The sequence below is a fragment of the Hemicordylus capensis genome, chromosome 3, assembly GCF_027244095.1.
Source record: "Hemicordylus capensis ecotype Gifberg chromosome 3, rHemCap1.1.pri, whole genome shotgun sequence".
In the NCBI taxonomy this organism is placed as follows: Eukaryota; Metazoa; Chordata; class Lepidosauria; order Squamata; family Cordylidae; genus Hemicordylus; species Hemicordylus capensis.
This window is the reverse complement of record NC_069659.1, coordinates 105,945,914-105,966,450: the sequence shown is the minus strand read 5'-3', so window position 1 is coordinate 105,966,450 and position 20,537 is coordinate 105,945,914. Positions and strand designations below refer to the sequence as shown.

Here is a 20,537-nt window from a genome sequence, read left to right as displayed (position 1 = left end):
TAGGTGCCGGTACACCCTTCTGTGTGAATGACTCCACATGTGTTCATTTTAAAAGTGAGCAGAACAGGCCCCATCAAAAGCAGGCTACAGATAGGAAGAACATTACTGTATGTGTAGAACATAATGTATGAATGCATGTACGCTGTACTTAGATTGTATGTGTCTTGAACATACTGTGTGAACAGGGCTATGGTTTTTCTATAACATGCAAGTAGCAAACATGTTTTCCGCAGCATGTACACTCTGTGGGTACCATACACTCTCCTATTAAAAGCATCCAAGAAGGTAACTTAACTTCCCCAGACAACCTATTTAAACATTCTTACAGCTAAGAAATATCCCTATAAGTTAAGCTAATTAGAGAACTTTTGGCCTTTTTAAAAGGCAAGTACTGTAATGTGTAGACCAGATTTTAAAACTAGCTGGATGGGGGAAATGACTCACATCCGTATAGTATGTATTGATTTTTCTCATTCAAATAAAATGCAGGTATGTAGTGGTGTGCCCGAACCGGTCCGGCGGCCATTCCAAAGAATGGCCGAACTGCCGGACCGGTCCGGCCCTGCCTGGTTCGGGTCCGGGTGGGGGGTATGCCCTTAAGGGCGGGAGGGCTTGCTTAGCCCTCCCGCCTCCTTGCCCCCGCCAGCGCCCGTATTTCCTAGTATAGGGGCGCTGGAAACCAGCCGCCGCCCCCCCACCGCCGCTGTGGCGAAAGAACTCCCAATGCCAGCCCTCCGTCCCTCCCAGCTAGCTGGCCGCCCTCCCGCCCGCTCGCTCACCGTTCACTGGATAGAAAACGAGAGGAGCTCCGGCACAGAGCTCCTCTCGTTTAGAAGGCCTCCTGCAGAATGGTGTTTTGTGCGCGCGAGCATGCGCGCGCCGCAAAGCACGCCGTTCGCCGGAGGCCCGGTCTACCCGCCGGGAAAGGGCCGGGTAGACCGGGCCTCCGATTGCTGGGTAGACCGGGCCTCCGGCGATCGGAGGCCCGGTCTACCCAGCGATCGGAGACCCGGTCTACCCGGCCCTTTCCCGGCGGGTAGACCGGGCCTCCGGCGAATGGCGTGCTTTGTGGCGCGCGCTTGCGCGCGCGTGCAAAACACCATTCTGCGGGAGGCCTTCTAAACGAGAGGAGCTCTGTGCTGGAGCTCCTCTCGTTTTCTATCCAGTGAACGGTGAGCGAGCGGGCGGGAGGGCGGGCGGGCGGCCAGCTAGCTGGGAGGGACGGAGGGCTGGCATTGGGAGTTCTTTCGCCGTGGCGGCGGCAGCGGGGGGGGGGCGGCTGGTTTCCAGCGCCCCTATACTAGGAAATACGGGCGCTGGCGGGGGCAAGGAGGCGGGAGGGCTAAGCAAGCCCTCCCCGCCCTAAAAACAAGGCCCCCCTTCGGTGCCGGTCCGGACTTCTCCGGACCGTGCACATCACTACAGGTATGTTTTGAAAAAATTGTAGGCTTATTGTAAACGACAATTATTTAGAACTCAATATGGAGCTCATTAGCATACAACTGTTTTGATATAGCGACATATCAAGAATAACTAGTACAGCTCTAAATTATCACTGTTATTTCTCACTATGTATTGCAAGACCAAATAGATAAAAGCTGATTTAATTACAATAAAAAATTAAAAGTACACTATACAATCCTCCATTAGCTTAACACAAAACAAATGAAGCTTTTCCCTTCTCCACAGAAATCTGTACTGGGAGACATTGAAAGAGTTACTTACCGGTGTACAATATTCTACCATTGGATAGTGCATTTTATGACCTTTTGCAACTCGGCCAGAAAAGAAGCAGCTTTGGCAGATATCATAGTTAAAGTGCTTTAAACTTCTGTACCTGGAGGGGAAGAAATACAAATTTCAAAACTTTTTGGTGAAAAGCAGGAAAACTCTATCATTATTGTTAATTGATATTAACAATAATTAATTGAGCAAAGGTTTAAAAATAAGCACAATAATATACAATATATCAGTACCAAATATTTATTAGCAAATATCCAGAAACTGGAGAGAAAGGGAATCATAACTACCCTTGCATCATTTCAAGGAACAAGTCTTTGTGAACCCTGGAAAAAGATACTCAAATTCTCTGACTCAGTAGTTCCCAACCAGGGATACATGAGCCACTGGGGATATTTTTAAGGTTTGTAAGGGGTACTCAGAGCCCTCCCGCTTCCCTGCTTCACCAATGAACAATTCAGATGCAGCTCAATTGCCTCCTTATCACAGGTTCAGGAGGGATACTTAAATGTTATAGCTATGACACAGACTATTGACTTACATCCACATTAAGTTACTCATGAGCAGTGCTAATGGAATTAGGAGAACAAGTTCACTTATCCTATTAATTTCATTACTAGTACTCACAAGTAACTCAGTCTGGACATAAACCAGTGATGGTAATAGTATGTGTCATAAAAATAGGTTGCTCACCTGTAACGTGATCTGGTAGGGATCTGTCAACACCCATAAGATGTTAAGAATAAGAATGGGTACTACACCTGAGGAGGACCCTTGTGGTAGAATACCACAGCTTGTCGAGGCGACTAAGCCCAGCCTCCACACTTACTCCACAGACTTCAAGAGGGTTTTATGGATGCCAGATCATGTTACAGGTGAGCAACCTGTTTATCTGGATTGAGATCTGCTGAGATCCATAAGAATGGGTGTTTAGTTAGCTCCCAATAGAGGCGGGTGCAGAAGTAGCTATAGTAACACCCACTTCAAAACGCTTCTCCTGAACCTTGCCTCAGCAGCAGAGCTCACATCTATGGCGTAATGCTTGCTGAAAGGTAACTCAGTAGACCAAGTTGCAGTTTTACAGATGTCCACGAAGGTTACTCTCAATAGGTGCGCAGCTGAAGAAGCGTAGGCACAGGTAGAGTGGGCCCTGATTGCTTCAAGTGGTTGCATGTTCTGTGACTGAAGGTCAGCATAAGTTCAACTAGCCATCTGGACATTCTTTGCCTGGAAATGCAGGAGGCTCTTACAGAGCCCTTGTATGCCACAAATCAATGCTTGGTGGACCTAAAATCCTTAGTGTGGTCCAGGTAATATAAAAGTGTCCTCCACACATCCAAGGAGTACATTGCACATTCTAAAGGCATAGATGGATCCCTGAAGAACATAGGGAGAACAACGTCCAGGTTGAGGTGGAAGTCGGACACTACCTTGGGTAAAAAGGTCGTGTCCATATGCATTAGCACTTTATTAGGATAGATTCTTGTGTATGGAGAAAGACAGGTTGCTTACCTGTAACTGATGATCTGGTAGAGATCCGTCGATATCCATAAGAATGGGGTTCTGCGCCTGCGCAGGAGCTGCACAGTAGCTATGCCTGAGCTCGTCGAAGCGCCCAAGCCATGCCCCCATGCTGCTACGTGCTATATAAGGCGTGGCTGAGGCGCGTAGTCCCTCAGTTCTTGGACGACCGCCGTGGAGGACGATTATCATCTTGCAGGTAAGTTCATCCATGACAGAAGAGAGAAGAACCGAAGAGGAGAAGGCCACACACCTGTACGCACATAGACGCAGCACTACTGCAGAGGGGAGGTTGGGAGGGTCTTATGGATATTGATGGATCTCTACCAGATCATCAGTTACAGGTAAGCAACCTGTCTATCTGGTTCAAGATCCGTCGATGCCCATAAGAATGGGTGTTTAGCAAGCTCCATTAGGAGGAGGAAGCAGTAGTAGCTAAAGTAACACCTGTTTCAACACACTTCTCCCGAAGGTAGCCTCCACAGCAGAGCGTACGTCTATGGTGTAGTGTTTCACAAAAGGGGATTCTGAAGACCAGGTAGCAGCCTTACAGATGTCCCTGAACGAGACCCCAGAAAGGTGTGCAGCAGAGGAAGCCTGGGCCCTGATGGAGTGGGCCTTAATGGCCTCAGGAGCTGATTTATCCTGTAGATGATAAGTCAGTAGAATAAGTTCCACCAACCACCTGGACAATCTTTGTCTTGAGATAGGAGAACCTTTACTCGGTCCTGTATAGGATACGAACAGTCGCGTAGACAGTCTGAAAGATTTTGTTTGGTTCATATAGTATAGGAGAGCACGATGCACATCCATAGCATGCAATGATCATTCCAGAGCTGAAGTAAGGCTCTTGAAGAAGGTAGGTAAGATAATATCTTGGTTTAAGTGGAAGTTAGATACAACTTTTGGCAAAAACGCAGGGTCAAGACGCATACGGACCTTGTCTGGATGAAATATCGTATAAGGGGAGTCTACCCTGAGAGCTGTTAGTTCACTTACACGTCTAGCAGTAGTGACAGCAATCAGGAAAGCTGTCTTCCAAGAAAGTAATCTCAGCGAAGAGGTGGCAATGGGCTCAAAAGGAGCCTGAGTCAGAGATGATAGAACTGATAGGCTTCATGGCTCCACTGGCGCCTTGATCAAAGGGTATACCCATGACAGGCCTTTCAGGAAGGCTTTGCTCAGTGGGTACGAAAACAATGTATTCCCATCACTTCCCGGGTGGTATGAGGACAAGGCAGCTAGATGGACCTTCAGGGACACATTAGCAAGATCTCTCGCTTTCAAAGATGTAAGGTATTGTAGAACTTCACGGACTGAAGCCCGCTTAGGAAGGAATCCCTTGGTGCGTGCATAAGACCTAAAACGGTCCCACTTGTGCTTGTAGTTCTGGCGCGCAGAATCCCCGCGCTGATTCAGCAGAATACAGAATATACAGTTAGATGGAGGGTGTGGACGTCTGGATGTAGAATGAGACCTCCGTCTTGAGTGAGAAGATCTTGACGGCAAGGTAGGTGTTTGTAGCAGTTCTTCGCCAGTCTGCGTACTTGAGGAAACCAAGTTTGTCTTGGCCACCAAGGAGTCACTAGGATGCCATTGGTCGGGTTGGACAGAAGACGTGCTACCACTCTGGGTATTAGTGGCAGAGGGGGAAACATGTAAGGTGTTTCCAGGGACCAATCCAACTGAAAGGCATCCCCGAGTGAAAAGTTGTCGTGGCCCGCCCTCGACCAGAAGCAGTCGCATTTTGCATTTTCTGAACAGGCAAAGAGGTCCACTGAAAGCCTCATCCATTGGTTGAAGAAGGGAGTTATCACATCTGTCCGGATTTCCCATTCGTGTTGACGGTCTTGTAAGAAGACTCTGCTGAGGTCATCCACCAGGGTGTTGTCCAGACCCTTGCTGTGTACAGCTAAAGGGTAAATATGGTGCTGAACAGACCAATGCCACATCTGCACACTGAGAGTGCATAGGCTGCGGGAGACTGTCCCCCCCGGCGATTTATATAAGCTTGAGCCGTTGTGTTGTTGAGGTGGATTTGGACAACTTTCCCATAAAGGATGGGTAGGAAGGATTGCAAAGCCTAGAAAACAGCCAGAAGCTCCAGGAAATTGATGTGTAGTTTGGCTCGTTGAGGGGACCACTTCCCTTGAATCTTGTGGTTGCCGCAATGGGCTCCCCACCCTTGGAGTGAGGCATCTGTTGCCATCCAAACTGTAGGGGAGGGGCTTTTGAAGGACACCCCTTTGAGTAAGTTCCTGCGATTGGTCCACCAGATGAGCGATCGAAGTACTTCCGACGGGAGCAGAAGGCGCTTCGTTTGACTGTCTCTGATGGGATGAAACACTGATAGAAACCAGAGTTGAAGTTTCCTCATCTTGAGTCTTGCATAATAGATTACCGTACTGCAGGACGCCATTAGACCCAACAGATGTTGAATCACGCGGGCTGGTTGTAGAGGCTGCTCCTGGATCTGGGAGACGAGATTCTGAATGCAGGTGAATCTGTCCGCCGGAAGGAATGCTCTTTGTTGCACCGTGTCCAGGATTGCCCCTATATAGGAAATCACAGGTGCTGGTTCCAGTTGAGATTTCTTCCAGTTTATCTGGATACCCAAGTCGTGAAGCAAGCCACTTTTCCCCCTGGAGCAGTGGGAGGATCTGTTGCAATGCCATCATACGGAACTTTTTGACGTGGATGAATTTGTTCAGGCGACGGAGGTCCATGATGGGGTGGATACACCCATCTCTTTTGGGGATCTGAAAGTAATGTGAATAGAACCCCGTCCGCCTGTCTGCCCATGACACCGGGGCAATAGCCCCTTTCTCTAGCAGCTCCCCCAATTCCTGAAGCAGTCGCTCCGAGGCGGGAGTGAGTCTCATCCCTGTAAAGCGTGGAAGAGTCCTGAATTCAATCGCATAGCCGGAGGTTATGCTTTTCAGGACCCACCGGTCCGATGTTATACTGTGCCACGCGGGGGCATGGCTTGCCAGCCTGATTAAGGGCTGGGACGGAAGGATGGAGAGATCCGTCAGGGCAGATGGAGGAACCCCCACTGGCGGGAAAGGGGGGGATGTGTGGAGATGGGAGGGGAACAGGTGTCAATGGGCGAACCACAATTTCAAAGACGCTTCTGGGCATCCTGCGGCTTCAGACGCTGGGATTGAGGGGCCTTTTTCTTTTGATAGAACTGGCGACGCTGGTAAGAGGAGTAGGGCCTCCTAAAATCATGTCTGTCTTGAGTTTTGTATGAGGACTGGAATTTGCCATAGTTGTTACGGTATGAAGAGGACGATGTAGAAGTCGAGGGATGGGAGATAAAAGTCTTAGCAGTGAATTTTGATTTTTTAAGCTGCTCCATAGTAGAATCAGTCGTTTCACTGAAGAGACCGGTGCCACCGAAGGGCAGTCCCTCTATCTTGTCCCTCATGTCCATCTGGAGGCCTGTAGATCTCAGCCAGGCATGTCTTCTTAGCGTTATCGCTGCAAACATTGCCAGCGATTCGCTCTCAGCCAAATGTTTGGCAATACTGAGCTGTCTGCGTGTCAAGTCCCCTGAATTTTCCAGGGCACGGCGGAAATTTGTCTTAAAATCCTCAAAGGAGAGGCAGTCTAATTCGTTCTCTAATTGTTCCCAGAGACCATGCGTATATTTAGCAGTGCAGGCTGCATAGTTTGCTACCTTGATTGAAAGGCACGAAGTTGAGTAGACCTTTCTTCCTAACAAGTCTAGTTTCCTGCCCTCCTTGTCTGGAGGAACTGTGTATCTCTTGCCAGATTTGGATGCCGCAGCACAATCGATCACCAAAGAATTAGGTGCTGGGTATTTAAGTAAATAGCCATTGTCTTTGTCTTGAATTCTGTAGAGGTTTTCTAGCTTTTTTGAGGTTGGGGTAGAGGTGTGCAGTACCTCCCAAGCGCATTTTGCTGCTCTCATAATCACCGGCAACCGGGGCAGTCGGTTGTGATTTTAACATGAAATTATATACCGGGTCATCAATGGTGGCCAACTGTGAGCGGATATCCAAGCCTAGAGCATCAGCCATGGCACGAATCTGCTTGTGGTATGCTTTCATTTCGTCGTTTTGTGAAATGTAGGTCACCGGTGCCACGTCTGTTGGCGGTTCCATAATAGAACCAGCGTCTTCTGGATCAGATTCAAAGTCAGAGGAGCTGTAATGCACTGAAGGGGAGGCGGGTGGCGGGTGGTCATCGTCACTGTGGTGAGGAAGGGTTTGAGTGGCAGAAGTAGCCAGAAGTGTCAGCAGAGTCGTTTGTGTGGAAGCAGACGCAAACTGGACTGCTGAAGTCTGTGTGGCACGTTGGTTCACTGTCGAGTGGCACGTCTGAGTGGCCACCGTCCTGAAGGTTGGAAAGGGATGAGCAGGTGTAACTGGTCTCCAGGGTAGGTCACTCTCATCTCTATAAGGGCCAGCTGGGGAAGAGGCTCCCAATGAAGGGTGGCGGTATCCACAAGAATGCCAAGGTGTTTGTGGGTGTAGGCGAGTGGGTGATGACGGGGCAGGGAGTCGTGACGAAGAAGCTGTGACTTCCTGAGCATCTATGCCAACTGATGGGAAGCCAGTGAAAGTCGAGCGGCCACTCGATGTCAAGTCTAAGAGTGATAGGAGAGATCGAGTTGCAGCTGGAAGAGATTCTTCAGCATCGGCATCAATCACCTGGAAGGATGGTATAGGCGCTCGATATCAAGGAGTGACTTGCGTCGACGTCGAGAGGATCGGAGTGTGCAATGCTGATGGTGCGAGTACCGTAGCTTGCGGTGGCGAGGCCGATGATGCTAAGGGCGTTGGAGCTGGAGAGAGAGCCCTTGCTGTCGGCATCGAAGTCTGTGAAGAACGAGGAAGATTCGAAACTTGCTCTGTGTCGAACGGAGCTGATGTAGATTCTAGGACAGTTCCTGAGGGCGGCTCGGTGTCGATTACTATCGATGCTGACGTGCCCGCAACAGGAGGTTGGAGTGTCGGAGCATCGACATCGATAACTATCGGCGTCAAGGGAGCAAGCAATACATGTGGGTCTAACGTCTGTGTTGTGGAGTCGTTCGCTGTCGGAGGTTTCAAAGCGCTCACTGATATCAATGGTTGAGCTGTGGAAGGAGACGGTGTATGATCTTGTGGGCTCTCCTGGGTTCTCCGACGTTTAGTGTCACTTGGAGTGGAGAGGTCTCCGTGTCGATGCTTGGAAACCTTGTCACGCTCTTTTGCATGATGGGAGGGCTTCGAGGTGGAGGAGGAATTCCTCGTTGAAGACTGTTCAGACTTCGAGCGCCTCTCCGAGGTCGAGGAGCTTTTTGACGTCAACACCTTTTTTGCGGGAACCGCCTCAGAGGGTTTCTGAGCGTTCGATGTCGAGGAAAGTTTTGGCGTCTTTTGCGCTGGTGTAGAGCGCGCAGTAGATGTCGAAGGTTGAGGTGTGCCAGGCGTTGAAGGGCTCAAAACATCATAAATCACCGCACGGAGGCGAAGAGCCCGGTTTTTCCTTGTCTGTTTTGAAAAGGACAGACAGATTTTACAGGAGGAGACGTTATGTTCCTCACCAAGGCACAACAGGCAGAAGTCATGGAGGTCTTTGGAAGGCAATTTTGCCCTGCAACCCTTGCACCATTTGAACGATTTCTTTCCGTCAGCCATAATCAAGGTCAAAGCCGTTCCGCGTTTGTCCGCCAGAAGTCACCGAAACCAGTCCAAGTCAGAGCCAGAGAATCACCGTCTGCCGTTCCGTAATCAGAGCCAACGAAGTCCGAAATTCCAGTCCGTAGTCAAGAAGGATAGTTAGGATGAACAAAAGAGGTACTTTGTATGACGAAGAGGCACAGACTGCAGGTCCAAGACACAAGGCGGTCGGAAAAGAACTGAGGGACTACACACCTCAGCCGCGCCTTATATAGCACGCAGCAGCGTGGGGGCGTGGCTTGGGCTTTTCGACGAGCTCAGGCATAGCTACCGTGCGGCTCCTGCGCAGGCGCAGAACCCCATTCTTATGGGCATCAATAGATCTCGAACCAGATCCAATCTGCAATGCGGTCAATTCACTAATGCGTTTGGCCATAGTTATGGCAAGCAATAAGGCAGTTGTTATCACTAGCTTGATAGATGCAGAACTCATTGGTTCAAGTGGGGCTTCGGTTAAAGTTGAAAGGACCAAGAATATGCTTCACAGTTCAACAGGTGTGCAAATAGGCAGATACAAAGTCATGAGGCCTTTCAGGAAAGCCTTACTATGGGTGCGAAAAGAGAGTCTTCCCATCACAGCCCGAATGTTTTTAAGAGAGTGCTGCTAGATGCACTTTTAAAGATACATTAGCCAACCCATGTGCTTTTAGATTAGTGTCAGGAGATCCACGTGGTTGTCTCTGGTACTGGTTTGCTGACAGTTTGAGTACCTGTGGAACCATAGATGCCTTGGCCACCATCAGCCAAGTGGTTGCCCACCTTCTGACTGCTCCTACATCATGTATTCTGGTGACTTGATGGTGGCCAAGGCATCTATGGTTTCCACAGGTACTCAAACTGTCAGCAAACCAGTACCAATTTTGTCTGGTGGAAGACTTCCTTTGGTTAAGTAGGATTTTATTCAAAAGCTGATGCGCCATGCTGTTAGACAGAAAGTGAGAACATCTAGATGCAGGACATTGCCTGGCCTGCTTTTAAAAAGCACACTGTAGGCATGGAGGTGGGGCTCGGTCATTTCAACGAGCTGCAGCATTCTACCGCGAGAGTCCTGCGCACGCGCAGTACCCATTCTTTTGGATCTCAATGGATCTCGATCCAGATCTGTAACATTTAAAGGAGAGAGAAAATATACCGTGCACATCCCTTCCCTCCAAATCTCGATGGAACACCAAAATAATTAAAACTACCCCCCCCCGCACTCTGTTTGGAATTAGGCAAACATTTAAGCAAACCACTACTATGACTACGACGACTATGAATATTTATATACCACTCTTCAACCAAAGTTCTCAATGTGGTTTACATAGAAGAATAAATAATACCTAAATAATGGTCCTGTCCCCAAAGGGCTCACAATCCAAAAAGAAACATAAGGCAGATACCAGCAACAGCCACTGGTATTTATATACCAGTTGCTGTGCTGGGGTGGGGTTGGATTGGATGTGGCATGAAGGTGGTAATGGAGATGTAAAATCATTTGCATGCCCCTGCAAATAAATCTCTAGATCTAAAAACAACATGCTTGGCATAAACACATACCCTCAGAGGTAAAGAAGAACTGAGAGTTAGGTTGTACAACTTAAACTTAGTTATGAACAGAACTAGTTCAGAACTGTGGACTACACAAATGAAAAACAGGTCCACAAACTTGCCTACATAGCAGATAGATTATTTGTATGGATTATGGGATGAAGCAAAATGGTGAGTTAAGTCTAGAGAAATGTCTTAGTCCTATTGAAATAAACTGGGGAGAACTTAATAAAGCCCGTAAATCTGATTGCCAAGATCTTGACTAATGAAGCACCAGTGCCCCATGAGGAATGCTAACATTACTAGCAGTGCTCTACTGCTCACAGGGTGTGGGATGAATGAATGAATGAATTGATTTATTACAATCATAGATCACAACAAATTATACAACATTCAGATAAGAAATCTATCATACAACACACCAACAAAGTAAAGGTTTTACGGAAAGACCTAAAGGGTAGGAATTATTTGCTGGCAGATCTTAACAGCGGCCACACAAAATATAGTAACCTTGTGTGTGATAGAAGATTTCTTATCTGCAAGAAGTGTGGCATAAAATTCATCAGTTTGGATGGGGTGGGGTTGATTTTTGCTGATCTACCACAGAAGTACTCCCTGCAATCCGGAAATGGGTCCTTGAGGGCTGTGTAACTCTCAGGCACCCACTCCCTGCCACACAAATACTGCTGTAGTTTGGAAGGTGGTAGCAACACATGTGAAGCACCATAGCTTCATTAGAAGCACAGGCATTTTGTTAGTTGGATTGTTGGCCAATACAGTTTAATGAGATGCGGCTAGTGGCTAAAATCCACACTAATGGACTTAATGGTGAACTAATGGGGATAGCTACAGATTATACAGTCTAGTCTTTACCACAAGATGATAATTTCATAGATATATAGCCTGAGGTGTGGGAAGAGACAAAAAGACAATCTTATTTAACACCTGAAAAATCCTGCTGAAGGCAACAATATCAGCTGACCAATTTGTCTGATACAAGGTGACTTTCTTCAGTCAATTCCTTGCAGACATTCAAATGCATTCCAATCTCATGGATGATTCAACATGTCCTTGGAACTCAGGGTCAATCTGCATTCTTGATTTTTTTCAGATTCCGAACACAGGTTGGCCTGAAACTTACACACTGGAACAAAAAATTCCTCCACTTGTCCATGTTGTTTAGGGGCTAGAACCTGGCTCTTTCAGCATTGTAATCAAGGTTCAACTCCCATATGAACAAGACTTTAATTAACTGGCAAGTAGAATGAGCCTATGATTTGTCTAGCGTATGCTTCCCATATATAAAATTTCCATTGTAACCCTGAAATCTCCAATTAAAAGGATACATACAGATCATCACACTAACAGAAATTGATATTTTATGATGGGGAAAATGGCTAGATTGGGTAACATGATGTTACCCACACTATGTTGTGTATGGATTATGACATCATAATCCATAATCAACTTTGGCTGATTTGCCAGCTATGTCTGTTCTTGAGATAAATGACCACAGAACAGTAGTACATCCGCTGGTCATCAGACTTGACTACTGCAATGTGCTCTGTATGCGGCTGCCTTTGTATGTAGTCCGAAAACTGCAGTTGGTCCAGAATGTTGCAGCCAAATTGACCTCTGGGTCATCTCGAGGAAACCATATCATTCCTATCTTAAAAGACCAACACTGGCTGCCATTAAGTTTCCGGGTAAAATACAAGGTCTTGGTTATAACCTATAAAGACCTAAACAGCTTAGCCCTAGGTATTTAAAAGAACATCTTCTTTACTATGAGCCACACTGCCCCTTGAGATCATCAAGAGAGGTTTGTCTGCAGTTGCCACCAGCTTGTCTAGTACCTTCTCGGAGACAGACCTTATCCATTGCTGTCCCGAGGCTTTGGAACATGCTCTCTGCTGAAATAAGAGCCTCCCCGTCTCTTACAACTTTTAAAAGGGCAGTCAAGATGCATTTGTTCACCCAGGCTTTTAATTAGATACTTTTTAAATAGTTTGATGGTTTTTAATAGTTTTAACATTGTTTTAAATTTTAAATTGTAATTTTAAAAACTTTTTAGTAGTTTTTATTGTTTTGTTGTAAACCTCACAGAGACTTGTGTTTTGGGCAGTATACCAATATGTTGATTTAATTAATATAGTAATTCAAAAAAAGCTGTGACATTTATAGAGGAAAAAAGATTCCTAAAAACAAATATTTCCATGGTTATATATTACTTCTTGACATCCAATACTTTAAATCAAGCTGAAGGAGGAGAAGGAAGGAACCTTTCCTTTCATACATTTGCTCACTGCATCCAGGCAAGGTCACCCAGTTACTCTCTTTGAAAGACAAGATGATGGTGTTTTTATGTGGATGCAACCACTGTCAATCATCAAGCTGGGCTTTAAAGAGATAATTATAAAAAGCTCTTTGTCAACAGCTTGATGCACAGAAGGATAAATACCAATGCAAAGAAATCCACGTGAATGAAAAGCACACAGACCATACAAAGCAGTTATTAGTAAATAAAGTGATAAAACAAGCTTAGACATAATTGAAAGCAAGTATTTACCTAATGGTTAAGTGGATTCTGAACAGCCATACCAATCCATAGCTATTTTGCATCATAGTGGCTTATTCACTGCTATAGTAACCATGCTGTTGATCCAGATGCCTAAATATGTCAACAGCATTTTAGATTCTAGGATTAATATGGTTGTTAGCAGGATGATAGGCTGAGCAGACACATTCTGAAGAATGAACAGACACATTCTGAATGAAAAGATCTCATTCTGAAGATCATTATATAATGGGAGTTTCCAGCATGTCAGGATTATTTTAAGAAACGTCCTCTAGATTGTTGTATTCTGATGAGTTTACCACTGCTTGTTTTACAACATTTTGGAAAGTGACTGTGATGCAATTCAAACAGCATGATTGGTTTCACACAATAGAAGGAATATAAAACAAGCAGTTAGTTAAGGAAGCTGCCTTTTATAGGAGAAGAAAAGAGAAGCATGGAAATTAATACATAGTTCTGTCTCTATACACCTGTTCATGCAAGAACATACGAGTTCAGTGCTCTTAAATATGGTAAATAAGTAAAGCCGCAGTACTTGATGGCTGCCCCTCAACTGGCAATTAAAATGATATTAAGCAAATAAAATTATTTTCTGTTTCATTTAGTAGCTAGAGCAAAGTGCGGCACCATAAGAGAACACATTATCAATAGTGATCTATTTTACCTGAATCCAATAATTGGACATTCCTTACAGATGTTGCACTTGGCTTGGTGTTTGGCGGTTTCAGCAGCAGCCACCCTATGCAACACTGGCAGCCATACCATTGACTGTGGTTCAAGTCTCATCCAATCCAGAAACAGGGCTGCCTCAATTTCAGGCTTGTTATTGGCCTATGAGGAGGGGGGGAAAAACGAGAAAGGGAATCATTCAGGAACTCTGCTAATTCGTTCTTCTAACCAGGGATTCTTTTTAAAAGAAGTGTAGCCCTTCTGTCACAAACCATAAGCTCAGATACCTCATATTGATTTTTAGTGTGTTTGTATTGTATATACAGGAGGACCTTGGTATTTGTGGGGGTTCTGTTCTGAACTACTGCCATGGATACTGAAACCGCAAATACCAAGGCATTAAGTGAATGGGATTGCGGGATTAGGTTCTGAATGGCACGGAAAATAGGGGGGGGGGTGGGCAAAAAAGGGGGGGAAATGCAAAGCAAGTGTCCTACCATCCTCCACGAGTCTCCAGCAATCCAGCAATGCCCCCTAAATGACTTAAATCGACTTCCTTTTTTGGAGAAAAATCAGGGTTCTAAAAACAATTTATCTGAAAAGGAGCCACAAAATGGTTCCTGAATACAAAATGGTGGCCAGAAATTACCTCAGAGGTCATTCCCAGACACCCCCAATCTGCTATGTAGACTTAACATTTTTTTTAGCTTTCCCCCTCCCCTGCGTATACCAAGGCTGGGTGCCAATTACCCGACCGCGGAAATGTGTAACCGCAGATCGGACCTCCTTGACTGGTTCTCTTGTATTCACATATAAAAATTTTTATGTTATACTTATGAGACAGGCTCTTCCAGTCACTGGCTTACATCCAGATTAAATTCATGAGTACTTGCACCGAAATTAATAAGCCACATAAATATGTCCAATTAATTTCAATAAGAATTTTGTAGGACAAGTTTGAGCCCTATTAATTTCAATGGGAGTGCTCAGTGCTAACTTCCTGAAGTCTGTTTGTCAAGCTGAGAGGAATATGCTGAGATTCAGCATGAAGCTATCCGATCAGGAGCACAGGAGGAGAACTTTCCCCCTCCACTTTCCTCTTCCTTCAAGTGAACACATCACTGAGGATGTGAGCAATCCTCAGATGGGAAGGAACAAGGGCTCTGAGTAATCCCTGGAGTCTTCAAGCACCCCTAGGGCTAACAGTATCCCCTTTGGGAATCTGTTCTAACCCACTATCTTTCTGATTCAGACAACCTTTCTAACCTACTGCATTGTGAACCCAGACCCAAACAATGAAAGGACACATGTAGTTGGAAGAAACTAGGGCCACTTTATTAAATAATTACAAACTTGCAACGAGCAATTGGACTAAAGTGTGGGTATCCCATATGTGGCCCAATCTCATAGGAGGTATTTTTATTGATTGATTGTTAAATTTATATACCGCCTTTCATTAAATCAATCCCAAGGTGGTTTATAGCAAAATTTAAAAACAAGACTATAAAAATGATAGTTAAACTATTAAGATAAAAATATAAGACAAATTGATTAAAAAATTTAAGACACAAGTATAAAAACAATACAAAATACAAAGTACAAAGAGCAGCAGTAGAGACAAGCATATAAAAGCCTGGGTAAAAAGCCAAGATTTAACATGCTTTCTAAAAGCTGTGATGGAGACTGAGAAGCGAATAACTACTGGGAGAGCATTCCAGAGTCTAGGAGCAGCAACAGAGAAGGCCCTGTCCCGCGTGCATGACAAACAAGCCTCCCTCATCATTGGCACCCAGAGCAGTGCCCCCTCAGATGAGCTCGTCAAGCGGGCAGCAACCCTTGGGAGCAGGCAGTCCCTCTGATATCCAGAGCCCAAACCATTAAGGGCTTTAAAGGTCAAAACCAGCACCTTGAATTGGACCCCGAAACAAACCGGCAGCCCGTACAGCTCTTTCAAAATGGGTGTGATGTGCTCCCATCGGGCAGCTCCAGATAAAACCCTAGCTGCCACATTTTGCACTAGCTGAAGTTTCTGGATATTCTTCAAGGGCAGCCCCATGTAGAGCGCATTACAGTAATCCAGCCATGACATGACTAAGGCATGGGTAACCGTGGTCCAGGTATGCCCATTGGAGGGTGAAGGACTGTGCTTTGATTCGGCTTGGAACCAGTCCAAACCTCATCTTGACCACAAGGTTACCTCCGACAAGGGGATGCATGCCAGTCCACCTCAACCCAGGTCACGAGGCACTGAGCGATGTTTGATGGCATGCATCCAAGTGAGAGCAGATCCTGACTTCCTTCATATTGCCACTCACCATAACGGTCCTCCAGTCCAAAACCAATGTAAATTAACTCACCCTGACCTGCACTTAATTGTAAAGTGACCAAATAACCCAGTGACTACCTTAACAAAATCATATATGAAAAAGGAATCAACCACAGCCAATCAGCTGAGAACCCCCCCCCAAATCCCTACTTGGCCCCAAGAGGTGACTGGAATATCCACCACTGAGTCAAGGGACGGGCAGGAGGGTGCCAGTCCACAGAGCAACTGAGAGAGAATGGAATTGAGCCGGCTGCTTATGCAGGTGCTCCTGTGCACGGATTGGTCCACCTGCAACATGTGATGGGGGACAAAAATGGCGGCTCGTGTGCTTGCTTTTCGGGCTGGGCCTGCAACTCTGTCCCCCGCTCACCCAGTATTGTTGCTAATGCAGCAAAGGGGGCAGGGAACAGATTTCCTTCCAATCATCTTCACGTGGTGAGCACATTATCTCAGCAGATGTAGTGTCAAGTCTTGTGCATGCTGATGTAGTGAAAATGCAGATGTGGAGAGGCATTTGTAGAAGACAAGTAGTCGGTGGGTGCTTCCACATTCATTGATTCCCCCCTGTAAATCATCCCCATCAGCAGCTATTCTTTCTCAACTGGTTTTATATTATATCTCCAAGGCTGGAAAGAAAAGAGCTAAGTACTGCATGAGACGGAATTTGTAGGTGAAAATCAGCAAGCAAGGAAATGGTTAAGCATGCTCACCCAGCTGCTGTTTTCCCCTGTAAATGATTCTCAACCCCCAATGGTGTTATTACACAAACAATGATTTCAAACACTTTGTTTGCCTCATAATATGTAGTTCTGACTTTCAAAAGATTCAGGCTGCATTCAGTAAATGTACATTAAGATCCAGATTTTGTTCCTTTTTGCCTGTTGGTGTAGAGGTATTATTTTGTGGCCTGCTGTAGTAACAGGCCTTCATTTTTACTGAATGAAGTACTGTACGTCCCTTAGGTCAGCCCCACACTACATTCCATTCTCTTGCGGCCTTTGATACCACTTCTTTTAGCTCTTTAATTTCCCTTCTATTAAATCCCAACCTGTAACCATGATCCACCTCTCTTTCGGGGCTACTGTATTTCTATGTAAACGATGCAAGGACTTTCTCCTTCATTCTGTCATAAGTATACTTTTGCAAAGCAATTCTATTTCCTCTCCCTTACTAAGACATTTACAGCCTCATTTGCAACACGGACATCTCTTGTGGGCTTCTTTTACTTCCCTGAAGTATTTCGTTTTAGTTGCGCTTGACCTTAATAATTCTGATTAAATAAAAAGAAGAATACCAATGAGGTATTTTAGGGCCAAACATCCCTGAAAAGCTATTTAAATAAACAAATCAGCTAAAAAAAGCCTCTTACATTTTTACTCTACACACCAGTCTAAAGCACAGTGGCTCACATGTCCTGCGATGCTGAGTTGTATCTCTTTAAGATACGGCTTTGGAGCTCAGCAGGATTGTTATTAAGCAGCCAAAGGCATGCAGAAGAGGAGCCACTGATCTCTCCTCCCTCTAAGAGTGCTATTTGGCTGCCAGGAAGATGTCCCTGAGGATAAATCTCTAAATTTAAAGACCAAAGATATGGCAGTGAATGCCAAACAAAAGGTTAACTAAAATTAGAGTAGTTTATTTTTTAATCCCATTGATCATAATTTTGATATTTTTATACTTGGATAAAAAGCCACCTAGTGGCACAGCGGGAAAGTAACTTGCCTAGGGAGCAAAAGGCTGCTGGTTTGAATCCCTGCTGGTATGTTTCCCAAACTATGGGAAACACCTATATCGGGCAGCAGCTATATAGGAAGATGCTGAAAGGCAGCATCTCATACTGCACAGGAGATGGCAATGATAACACTTCCTGTATTCTACCAAAGAAAACCACAGGGCTCTGTGGTTGCCAGGAGTCAACACCAACTTGACGGCAAAACTTTACTTTACTTTATACTTGGATAAAAGGAAAACACAAATCCTTCCTTGGGGAAGAAATTAACCCATAATATTCTGAGTAATGAATATTATTTCATTAACATTGACCTAAAATGACATATCAATCTGACTGAAAAGGCATTTTTTGTAATTCATACAGCATATAAAATAAATAGCATCCACTGTTAATTTATATGTTAACTTATGACACTTTTCTGACAGGTGTACCGTCTAATTCACTGCATTGACATGCCAGAATTTATAATAGTGCACACAATATTACAGACTTTCTCCTAATGTTTTTTTCAGGAACAGAATGTTCAGATTATTCTATTTTCATTCATTCATTCGATTTCTATAGTGCCCTTCCAAAAATGGTTTAGGGTGGTTTACACTAAGATGGATCTCTGTCCCTAAAAGGCTCACAATCTAGAAAGAAACACAAGATAGACACCAGCAACAGTCACTGGAGGTACTGTGTTGGGGGTGGATAGGGCCAGTTACTCTCCCCCTGCTAAATAAAGAGAATCACCAGGTTAAAAGGTACCACTTTGGCAAGTTAGCAGGGGTTTTATGACAGATTTACAATTTTCTATATTGTTCTCTGGCCCTGGGGACCAATCAGGAACCAATATTTAAGAGTCTCTGATCTAAGCTAATGACATTACATATCTTAGGTAACAGATATTTATACATATATGCCCGCATAAAGCAAAAATACATTGAAATAATTATGGAGCTTCCATAATTCTTCAACAACCACACCTTCAACAATAATGCAATTTAACTATTTTATTATTTTATTGTCAGCAACACAGATATGAGCGTTTTGGGCAGTATAAAATATGCTAAACAAAAACAAAAAAATCCCAATCGTAAATGACAATATTTTTCTATTCTATATGCAGACAGGAGCGTGTGCATGTGTGCACCATATGTAGGTTCAGAGAGCCTGCTCCTCCCATTGCACTGTGCCTCTCCGAGGCCTAATCTAAAGATATGTCCAGCAATCACAATGTAGAGTTCTTGTGGGACTGTACCACATCCAACTGCTGGTGGAGAAACAACATTTCTGAAAGTTCTCTACATGAGACACCTCTGTACACAAAAACCAGCACATCAGGTAGTGGGCTAGAATAGAACTTTCTTCTTTGACCAAGAACCAGTAGAAATTAAAATGAAATTATTTCATTTACTGAAGGGCATTTGACATCATTTACTGAAAGGCATTTGGCCTGTCTTACCACGATCTCCTAAAAGTTAAGAATTACTGATAAGAGTCATTGGCTGACATATAGAATAATGAACTGCATATGGAATAAGCAAACCTCCTAAAAAGGTTATTGCCAAAGAAAGCTATTTTACAATAGCATTCTTTGTGAAAATTCCCATTAAATGAAGTGTGCTGGAGTTGCACAACCACAAGCATCACTGCAGTAATGTAACACTACTCTGGAACAAGGCACCAGACATAGCACTACTAGTTAGTGCAACAGTTTTGCACTAGAGCAAGTCCTTCTGCAAGCAGTTCACTGCTCTGGATGTCAATCACCATTCATAGAGTTCCAGTGTTCAGAGTTAATATATATATTTACTACTTTGGAAGCTTAGCATATTCTTTAATACTACACTAATATGAAAGTAATTATTTAACTTTTAGAGGTGATCAATACCAGTAATCTTGCCTCGTCCTTATAGATACAGCTTAATCACTGTCTTACTACTACTACTACTACTACTAATATACATGTTATATAGCTCTTTGAAGAATTTGGGAGTGTGCACTTGCAGGATTTTAAAAAAGAAACCATGACAAACAACATAACTGACTGTAACGCTCTCTAACTAGGGTTACCTTTGAGGAAGATCTGGAAACGACAACGGGTCCAGAATGCAGCGGCTCGCCTACTCATGGGTGCCAGAAAATATGACAGGGTAGCACCTCTCCTGCAGTCATTGCACAGGTTTGTTTGTTTATTTATTTATTCAATTTCTATACTGCCCTTCCAAAAATGGCTCAAGGCGGTTCACACAGAGAAATAACAAATAAATAAGATAAACAAAATGGTTGCCTATCCGCTTCCGAGTTCAATTTAAGGTCCTGGTTTTGACCTTCAAAGCCTTGAGGGGTCTGGCGCCTGTCTACCTACAGACCCGCCTCTCCCATCCAGTTACATCCCATCCAGTCAGATCATTTCAGATGGCCCTTTTGTCAGTCCCTGATTTCTGAGAGGTTTGGGGAGCTAGGACCCATGAAAGGGCCTTTTTGGTTCCTGCCCCACTTCTTTGGAATTCCCTTTCCCCTTCAGATTCATTTAGCCCCTTCCTTACTGATTTTTAAATCTCTGTTCTTTTCTTTTTCGCCAGGCTTTTGCCCTGTAGTTTACCTATTTTTTTTCTTTTTTGTTAGCTACTTTAATTTTTAATTAGAATGCAATTTTAATGTTATCTTGCTTTGCATGTCTTTGTACACCGCCCGGAGTCTTCGGAGTGGGCGGTATATTAAATGTTTCTAATAAATAAATAAATAAATAGTTGCATATTT

General features: G+C 44.6%; 1 protein-coding gene across 21 annotated transcripts in view; it reads right to left on the bottom strand.

Moving 5' to 3' along the window:
* The window catches only part of DMD (dystrophin), a 1,901,967-nt gene that overhangs the window by 50,218 nt on the left and 1,831,212 nt on the right, over positions 1 to 20,537 (bottom strand). For all 21 annotated transcript variants that reach the window (XM_053308495.1, XM_053308494.1, XM_053308505.1 and 18 more), the window contains 2 exons: positions 13,727 to 13,893; positions 1,726 to 1,837 (listed from right to left, as the gene is read on the bottom strand). In XM_053308495.1, the coding sequence (XP_053164470.1) occupies positions 1,726 to 1,837; positions 13,727 to 13,893 (279 nt within the window). The remainder of the gene's footprint in view (positions 1 to 1,725; positions 1,838 to 13,726; positions 13,894 to 20,537) is intronic.